The sequence below is a fragment of the Gymnoscopelus microlampas genome (genome assembly GCF_963454915.1).
Source record: "Gymnoscopelus microlampas genome assembly, chromosome: 3".
Classification (NCBI taxonomy): Eukaryota; Metazoa; Chordata; class Actinopteri; order Myctophiformes; family Myctophidae; genus Gymnoscopelus; species Gymnoscopelus microlampas.
In genome coordinates this window covers 25,305,916-25,316,456 of record NC_139940.1, presented here as the reverse complement: position 1 = coordinate 25,316,456, position 10,541 = coordinate 25,305,916, and the positions used below count along the sequence as shown (strand labels likewise).

At 39.0% G+C, this 10,541-nt stretch overlaps 1 protein-coding gene across 1 annotated transcript; it reads right to left on the bottom strand.

Annotated features, from left to right (window-relative positions):
- Positions 1 to 3,393: 3,393 nt before the first annotated feature.
- LOC311042130 (cortexin-3) lies at positions 3,394 to 3,645 on the bottom strand (the record flags this gene model as incomplete). The annotated part of the gene is made up of 1 exon (XM_084052683.1): positions 3,394 to 3,645. The coding sequence occupies one exon, from the start codon at positions 3,643 to 3,645 to the stop codon at positions 3,394 to 3,396; it is 252 nt and encodes an 83-aa protein (XP_083908809.1).
- Between the last annotated feature and the right edge of the window lie 6,896 nt (positions 3,646 to 10,541).

The window sequence follows — 10,541 nt, the reverse complement described above, 5'->3', positions numbered from 1 at the left end:
GATCTGCAATACAATTTTATACAACATGTAGCGGGGGTCACTGCTTCATCTCTCTCTCGGCTAAGGGGTCCTTGGCCTGAAAAACGTTGAAGTCCCCTGGTATAGAACCAATACCACACTGATCCCAGAACAGCCTAACAAGACACCTGGTTATAGAACCAATGTCCAGGTCAACCGACTGATCCAAGTACAATACAACAAGACAACACCTGGTTATAGAACCAATGTCAAGTTCAAAAGCTGAAATTTTGTTTTTATAGTAATTGGGACATTCTGTTCCCAAATAGCAAAGAGCATTTTTAAATAGAAAGATGATAGACCGACTGTCCCCATATGAGGACATCGTTTTTTTGCATCCTGTGCAAAGACAACGTTTAGTTATTATACTAATTAAGTCCTACTAATCCCAAATAGTTAGGAGAAATAAGAAATGCACACCAAACAAAAGTTCTGCGGTCCCAGGAGGTTAAGCATAGGCTGCATCAGTCTGCAGAGCTGTCCCACTGGTGAGTATTGAATTAGGCCAGGGACCCCCCTCTATATTATATAAAATTGTGTTACAGATTAAACCTTTTTTGTTTACTTGGTCTGCTCTTTTTTCCCTCTACACCTATACCTCTTTGTCAAAAATAGCAGATCTACAAGCTCTGCTATTCTGCTATTCTGCTAATAGATATTCTGCTAATAGATCTGCTATTTTTGGCCAAAGTTCTCCTCAGAAAAGGGATGCTATGGTTCAAGTGGTTAATGTAAAAAAAAATCATATCACACAAAGATTTGGCGGACCCCTGTAGTAACTCTGAGGACCCCCTAGGGGTCCCGGACCCCCTGTTGAAGACCTCTGAATTAGGCAATGGTAGATTTAGACGTTTGTACAAATATAGGTTGGTTATTATTAATAGTAATGAGTTGACTATACACACATTCCCTTTGTGTGTGGCTTACATTCTTAACTCTGATTCTGTTCATTCCACCCACCCAAAACCTGGATGTAAAATATCAAGATAATTACTAAATAACTGAAGCATTTATTTGGTGCAGTACAATAGAGAAATAGGGTCCATTCCCCCTGCTTGAATATGGAAAATTATATGCCGTTTCTATTTCTGTGGCAGATAATTGCATATCTGTGAATTGGCTGTTAGTGATAGAGAGTAGATTGATATTCTGCATGCTATACTGGATCCGTCTCAGCTCAAAGAGCAGGCTGGGCCTGCAGCTGTAAAAAGCAGGTGTCTGTAGAGCTAGACAGTGTCTGGATTCACAATGGCCACTGCTGGTAGCCACTGATAAAACCTTAAAGAGAGTACTAGCTTGAAAAGGGCAAGGTTGATGGAAAAACTGCTTCTACCCATATATTATTATTATTATCATTATCATTATTATTTACACATTTTAGAGGTTGCTCTATGAGCCCATTCAAACAAAAAGACCAAAAAGGCTAAGGTGATCTTTTTTTATTACAAAATAATGTGACTACAGGCAAACAAAACGGATTCAATAAAAGGCTAAAATATAGACAGGAAATAGCTGCTTAAGCAAACGACCAACAGCTACCACATTATGATTAAAGCACTCCACCACTATCATGCATGTAGAAGGGACCTTGCGAGAAGAACATGCGAAAACACATCACCTTTAGCACAACATCGCAACATTTGCGACAGGTAGGAAAAAGGCCACAGCAGATCACAAGAACATCACATGTCAAAGTGTTGAAGCTCACTTCAGGTCCCAAATGGAACGGACAGGGTCTTACATCATAATCAAACAGGCTGTACAGTATGCCATCTCCATGAAGTGTAAAGATGCCTTCTGTTCAGTGATTGGCTATTTTTTCTCTCTCAGCTACCAACTACACTGTAAACAATCTACACTATAAGGCGCACAGTTGAAACGTCCAAAGAAACAGCCACAACATTAGTTCATAAAGGGATATGTGTAAATGCATTGTCGTTATCGTCATCATCACCACCATCATCATTTTGTGCAGATCTGGCATACCAACTGCCAATATACCATCTGCAGGCAGTAATACGCTGTTAGGTTTTATCATCTTAAATGGGCACTACACAGTACTAGACTTAAGACAGACATATGAACCCCTTTTCTCTTGTTAAAACATCTATTTAGATTTTCATAATTAGGCACACGGTACAGCACAGTAAACATTTGGTTGTTGACATCTATGAGTGGAGACTAAAGGCCCACAGCCATAAGGAATGACTGAAAGGACCACAAAGTTTTGATTGTAGACATGATACAGTTATCTTACTTACTGCTGGCAATGAAAAGCATGTGTCCATCTAAACACTTTCCAAAACTTAAAGGGAGGGCTTTTCTCGTAGCTATACATTTGAATGGGTTTCAAATAACTTTTTATTAAGGCTTAAGGCATTTAGTTCCTCTTAGCATCATCTGAGTCACATACCTCAATAAACCCACAGTATCATCAATCAAACCCTGGTGCCTGCTCACAAATTAAGACAACATATTCACTGACAAAGACATTAATGTTAGGTTCTCCCGTTTTCTCTACAAATAGTTTTTAACACTGATTGTCTATGTGTTGTCAATAAAAACAATCGAAGGAGTTTGCAGACGTAAACAATAAAAATGATGAAAGAAACACTGTTGTCTAAATGCTGTAGGTGTCAAAGATTTGAGATTCTTTGGGAATTAGATGTCAGGCGTCATGATGGTGTTGGAAACGAGGTAGTCCACGATACACTGTCAGATGAAGTCATGGATAGGATTAAGTCATGGGTGAACCACATGTGTAGGGGTGCACCAATTAATCGAACAAATTCATGTAATAGATTAGATAAGATTATAAAAAATAATCCATTTCCAAAAATAGCAAAAATAGCAGATCTACAAGCTCATGACGAGTTTCGATGCGACACGTTGTGAACTTGTAGATCGGCTTTTTCCGTTGTTTGTGCGTTACACCGTTGTACAACAAAGTATAAAATAGGGCTTAAGTGCTTAATGAGACTAATCGATTTAGTCGATTATAAAAAGTCCATTATACTTTTCTCGCGTAGATATGTTGATATGTAAAAACATAAAAAATGTATTAAAACACGCTTCTCGATTATTCGATTAATTGAAAAAGGAATCGATAGAATAATCGCTAAGAAAATTATCGATAGTTGCAGCCCTACACATGTTTTCTACATAATAATCCACTCAGCGTGGATCCATTTGTCGTTCTAGTTGAGAACGCAATGATCTGGCAGTGATTTTGGCAGGGAAAAGCTTTAAATATGTTGGTGCCACGATAACCAATGATGATCCATGGCGGCCCAATAAGAGCCTGGTGATTTGGCAGTCATTTTGTTCTCTATGGTGAATTTGAAACATAAGATCACATCATCATCATCATCATCATCAGACAATGCGGTAGTCAAAGGTGTCCTTCTCCGTATGGTCTGTCCAATTGGAAGAGGGCATACTGCGGTAGGGGTCCAGCAGGATGCGGAAGCAGCGCACGATCAGGAGGGCCAGGAAGATGAAGAGAAGCAGCACAAAGACGAAGGCAGCCTTCTGTTCCAGGGTCAGGTAGGATGGCACATGATGGCCGCCGCCCGAGGAGGACAGTGTGCTGCTGAACAAGCCCTCGGCCATCCTGGGCACATCCATGTTGGATCTTCGTGGCTCCAGGTCTTTGTCAGTTGCTTCAAAGATGTGATGTAATGTGGATATATTGGATAGACCTGTGTAACAATCAGAACACATGGATTTGAGATCAATGTCTTAATGTTTTTGATACTTGATAAACCACTATTACAATAGTGTTTATCAACGGGGGTGGTATAGCCCCCCAGGGGGGCATACAGAGAAATTCTGGGGCTCTTGGGGGGTTTCTGAATTGTATGAAGCTGCACGTTTTGAATGGGGTTTGGACAGTTGGAGGTCTGAAAAGGCTACTAAAGCCTAATCATGTGACATGATACTGACCATGATACTGTCATGATACTGACATCATTGACCATGATACTGACATGATATACTGACATATTGACATGTTAGTCCCTGACCAGGGATGTCAGGCCTTGTCATGTCACGCCCCTCTCACAGCACTGTGTGACAGGGATGTCAGGCCCTGTCATGTCACACCCCTCTCACAGCAATGTGTGACAGGGATGTCAGGCCCTCTCATGTCACGCCCCTCTCACAGCACTGTGTGACAGGGATGTCAGGCCCTGTCATGTCACGCCCCTCTCACAGCAATGTGTGACAGGGATGTCAGGCCCTGTCATGTCACGCCCCTCTCTCAGTAATGTGTGACAGGGATGTCAGGCCCTGTCATGTCACGCCCCTCTCACAGCAATGTGTGACAGGGATGTCAGGGCCTGTCACAGGGCCTTAAAGCCCTGTGACAGGACTTGACATCCCTGTGACAGAGCTGGAAACATGATAACATGGTAACATGACAGGGCCTGTGACAGGGCCATGACAGCCCTGCCATTCAGTGTTGTGAGAGGGACATGATGTGACAGGGCCTGACATCCATACAATTCTACTTTTTCTAGGCTTTTTTCTCTCCCTCGGAAGTAGGATAATAATTACATAATAATCACATACTCCAGTTTCATGTAAAATCTGATATTTGGAAATCGATTACATGTTTTCAAAATTATATAAGCAACACTATATTATTTATTTATTATTAAGATAGGGGAACTGGCCCAAAAAAGGTTGAGAAACACTGCTATAGACAGTAACAACTTCAGTGTTCATTTAACTAATTTACCCTTATGGGTTACTTTTACACTGGACCCTTAAAGGTACATTTGAGTCCATTTTTACACTGTGCAGGATAACCTACATTAAAAACCCAATGACCATTTTGAAATGTGGGGCGATTATGCCCTACCAATCGTACAGACAAAGATTGAAATGTTGTAGGTTGACAATACACATATAACTAACATGCTTTTAAGAGAAAAGAGCAAGGTGGGTCCCCACTGCTGAGAATTTGTGCTTGGGTTCCTCACAAGCCACAACCCTGCTGTCACTTGTAAGAGGCGGAGACACTTATGGGCCTGATTCCAGGCTCTGTGGGGCATCGTGAGAGAGTGGAGGGCATGGAAGGGTTGGCTCTCTTCGGTTATGCTTCCTTAAGCATGGAGAGCCTTCGGAGATTGACAATGTCTCCGGGGAGAGCAGTGGATGTGTTATAAGACGCTCATGGTGACAAGACAGACGGGTGCGCCGCCTTTTTTCTTCTCGACAAATCTCTGCTTGATTCTCTGGAGAGCTGCTTTCAGCCCTGCCTCACTGTGACAGGCAGAGGACGGAACAGCGGCTAGTAATCCATCACACTTAAAGCTAAAAAATTATTTTTCATTTGGGTACCTTGTGGTGCAGCCAGTTAGTGTACTGGTCAAATGCTCCCCACTCTTTCTACCCTCAGCTATCTGTCTCTCTACACTCTCCTAAAATGTGGCTGTGTGTGTGTGTGTGTGTGTGTGTGTGTGTGTGTGTGTGTGTGTGTGTGTGTGTGTGTGTGTGTGTGTGTGTGTGTGTGTGTGTGTGTGTGTGTGTGTGTGTGTGTGTGTGTGTGTGTGTGTGTGTGTGTGTATGTATATATGTATATATATATATGTATATATGTATATATATATATATATATATATACATATATATATTTCTGACCCTGCCTCACTGTTGGCTAGCCGGCAGCCTTGGTGATTGCCAGAGTGGAGCAGGCCGTCACATGAACTGAGTACAGCCGAGTTTATGCTTTGGGGGAGTATATAAGGACTTGATTGAAACCTCTAATCCTCTTTATTTCCTCTCCAGAGGCAGGTCCCGTCTGTGCTGCCACCTGGCCTGCACTGAGGCCTAACCCTTTTTGGTCTATTTTGCATTGCACCTTTGTTTTATACAACCCTCAAACACAGCACATTCCACACACTGCATACATGACTGACTACAGACTTATCCACACCTCATTCCAGTTGGTTTTGTTTATTGCCTTACTGTATTTCTTAAATTTTAGGCAAATAAATATACGTTAAAACGTTTAAACGTGTGGACTCCCTTATTTTGCCATGTGTCCCATAAGTACATGACAAGTGTGGCATGCTCTCGTAAAATTAGCTCTGGTGTAAAATCCACTATTACACATTATTGATTTTATTAATAGATTCATTTTACTGAATGTAATGAAATTGTACAAATAAAGATACATTAACATGAAATTATGTTTTTTTAAATTGATTTATAATTGTTTAGAGTGAAACCCTTGATTTAATCAGATGTCAGTTATTTTCATTATGTATGGCTGAATAAGCTAAGCATTAGCTACAGCTATGCTGCAATACACTGTGGTATGAAGATTGAAGAAGATTCTATTTATATTTAGATATTAGCCAGCATTAAGTGATGTATTTTAGACTGTCTCTGCATTATCTCTGGTGGTTGCCTTACTGAGCGCAGCTTTGCTAAAACAACATTAAGCATGGATAAAAATAGCCTCCATAAGTGGAAAGCTGGATGTTAAGTTGACATGAATGTACATCATGTACTAAAATATTTACAGGTGTGTGTGTGTGTGTGTGTGTGTGTGTGTGTGTGTGTGTGTGTGTGTGTGTGTGTGTGTGTGTGTGTGTGTGTGTGTGTGTGTGTGTGTGTGTGTGTGTGTGAGAGAGAGAGAGAGAGAGAGAAAGACAGAGCAAAAATGTTTTAGATGTTTGGATGAATGATGCTTTTCTTTGTTGAATGTCAAATGCAATGTATTAATGTATTATGTATAATAATGTTATCAAAATAGACACATCATCACCCTTAGTTAGCTTATGGTAAATATAGGCCTATTAATCTTAAATGGTGAAATACTGGGCCTCCATAGGTATATGACACACAATTATACAATCCCAAATAGTCAAAACTCTTCCAAAAATGTTCCTGTTTCATTTAAATTGGCCTTATACCTTCAACATAATAAGGATGATTTCACCTCCACTTATTTGATTGCTGTGCAAGTGCCTTAACCACTGCAACCCCAGCATCATATGGCATTGTGAGCTTGTCGATCTGATATTTTCCCCAACAGAAAACAGAAAAGACACCAGTATTGAGCCCTGAGGGACTCTGGTTACCCATATGGGGTTTAAGTGGTTAAGATAGCTTCTGACTGAGATCATAGTGCTGACATTTTCGGTCCAACAACTTAAACATTGGAATAGCCTATGCATAGGTTATAGTAACTAAACATGCCTGGTGTGATTTTGGTGAAGCTATACAGACAGAACAGAAGTGGTCAAATAGTTAAGCAATAATAAACACTAACCTGTTGTATCAGGGGAGCGCGGGAATCTCCGTCAACGCCAGCCTTCCATCCTTGAACATTTGACAAAAATCAATAAACGTATCATATAAGATGACCCTGTTTCCATTTAATGGCGAAAGAAAGGCGGTTGTTTTGCCTGGGCAGGGCTCACCCTTTTTCTGCTTGTTTTCCCTCTTGTTGCTCCTCTCATTCCCACAGACAGAAATGGATGTAGCGGTATCTCGTCGCTATAGGCAACCTGTTGCCATGGCAATCCACCAGGTGTTGCAGAGTGAGAGAACGTATACGTGTGGCTGCTTGCGCTGCAAATTGATTTAGATGTGTGGCTACAACTAGAACACAAATAACATGGTCTCACACAAAAGGTAGATTTGCTAATCTAGATGAATGATTGTGATATTAAGAAGACTTGGTGAAGAGGAACAAGCTCATAAAGCGGAATAGATGAGGGCAAATGCACTTTGCAAATCACGATGACTATTGGAACTACATTCTATGCTGCTTGTTTTGTAGAACATTCATATTGATTTGCTCATTTTGTGGCAAACTGTCACTGAATTCCCACTGGACATGTGACGTAGTCTGTCTAGGCTGGGCTGGGCTGGGGGATCCCGAGTCCCGACCAGACCACCGAACTTGAGGTTATATAATATAGGCCAGTGGTTCTCAACCTGTGGGTCGGGACCTCCAGGGGGGGTCCCTACATGATTTGGGGAGAGGGGGGGGGTGACAATTTAAGGACTTTTAAGACCTTTTAATACCTCAAAAAATAAAATAAACGAACCGGTAGCACTTGCTATGCATCCCATGTGTATAACGCATTATATACCGTACATACTTATAAGGCATTGTAATGCTGATCATAATCCTTTATAATCATATTTATAAGAGCTTATAAATAATCATAATGCTTTACAAGCATAACCATAACACATTATAAAGCTTGTTATAATGACTTATACGTTCAAGTATAAATGCATTGTATTATGCTTATAACACGTGATGATTACAGTTATAAATATTCATAACAACGTATAATGCAATCATAACACTCTATACAGCATGTTATAATGACTTATAATGTCAAGTATTATAATACTTCATAATTGCTACCCACTTGGTAACACTTGCTATGCAACCCAAAATGTATTCTCATTGTTATAATCCATTATAATCAATCCTTTATATCACTGCTATAATGCATTATAATGACTGTCAAAATGCCTTATTATCCCTTCTAATGCATTATAACATTATAACAGTGACTTAAAAGCGATACAAATGTAATAATAACACCTTATAAAATGATCATAATGTCACAAATGTTCACTTTATAATAACTTATAATCACAGTATAATGCCTTATAAGTGATAATATGGCATTATAAACTTGATAACAAAGCCGGTAGCACTTTACAATAATGACCCGTTATAAAGCATTTATAAATGTTTATAAGTAGTTTGTAGACTATTAACAAATCATTAACAACCTGTTTGTTGACATTTGTAAATGATTACTAAAACCTTTATAACTACAGTTACAAATCATTTGTAAAGTATTAGTAAGTAGTGAACTATTCATGAATAAGCCATTTATATACATCTGTAAAAGATTATTAAATCATTTGTAACGACCCATTCTAAAGCATTTATAAACGTTTATAAGCAGTTTGTAGACTATTAACAAATCATTAACAACCTGTATTCGTAAATGATTACTAAAACCTTTATAACTACGGTTACAAATCATCTATAAAGGTATTAGTAACTATTCATGAATAAGCCATGTATAATACATCTGTAAATGATTATGAAATCATTTGTAACTGATGTTACATAATATATACAAGCTATTGGTAGCTTGTTCATGTTTAACATATGCTTTGTTAAACATTCCTAAAGTATCTATAAATCCTTAGTACATGTTATTATGTGCCCTATAGTAAAGTGAAGACAGTTCATCAATTACAACTGTCTGTTAATGTGTTTGTTCATGTTTAACATGCTTTGTAAAACATTCCTAAAATATCTATAAATCCTTTGTACATGTTATTATGTGCCCTACAGTAAAGTGAAGACAGTTCATCATTTATGACTGTCTATTAATGTGGACTTTCTCCTTACCTGTTGCAAACTACCTGGCTTTCATGAATGCAGACACCAAACAATTACTAGAATTATCATTCATGTTAAGCAAATGATGCGTAAGACATTCGTAAAGAGTATGTAAACCATTTGCAGACGTTATCATGAGCCTGAGCCTAGTTGCTTCTTTTGGGCTTGTTTTCATAGACCTGTCCGCTTGTTTCTTTTGCAAAATCTGGCAACACACTGATTACCTGCATTACACCTGCAGTAGCCTACTAGGGAGGAAGTGAACAGTGATGCAGTTGCAGACTGGACAGAAATATGTCTAATTCATGTTTTATGTGTTTTAACTGTCTTGTTGCAGGTGATCGAGGTAACATAAAATGGCTAATCTTACACACATGAAGTAGCATGCCCCCTATGACTAGGGGGTATTTTGATGGTGGCTGTTTGTATCCACAATGTTTGTTTTGATGTGTAGGCTAGTAATGTCCTCCATGCTTAGCAGTTTAGCTTAGCAGCTAAAGCTAACTTGCACTGGGAGGTGGTGACTGCAGAGGCTCCAAGCTGCTACTCTGTGATTCTGTTGTGATTAATTTCTTTGTTTAAATGTCAGTGTGTGTGCTGTGGCCAAGAGTTGCTACATTTTATATCTTAATAAATTGTTGTATACTTGTATACTATATAACGTTACTTTTGCCACTTTTTGATGTCACATGTTTTACTAATCACTGTTAAACATGAAATAATAATGCATAGTCTTCACTTTACAACAAGGCCCATGATAACGTTAGCAAATGGTCAACACACTCTTTACGAATGTCTTACGAATCATATATTAAACATGAAAGATAATTCTAGTAATTGTTTGGCATCTGCATTCATGAAAGCCAGGTAGTTTGCAACAGACAGTTGTAAATGATGAACTGTCTTCACTTTACTATAGGGCACATAATAACATGTATTAAGGATTTATAGATATTTTACTCTACTCAGAGTCATAAGTTTACAAAATGTACTAAAGTACAGTGAACGTCTGTGCGGTTTGTCTTCATCACTGAAAATAACGTACATGTAAACTGATATAAAACTGCTGTCATGTGCAGTTGGGGTGAAGAAACACAACCATTTCACTCCTAATAATACCTAT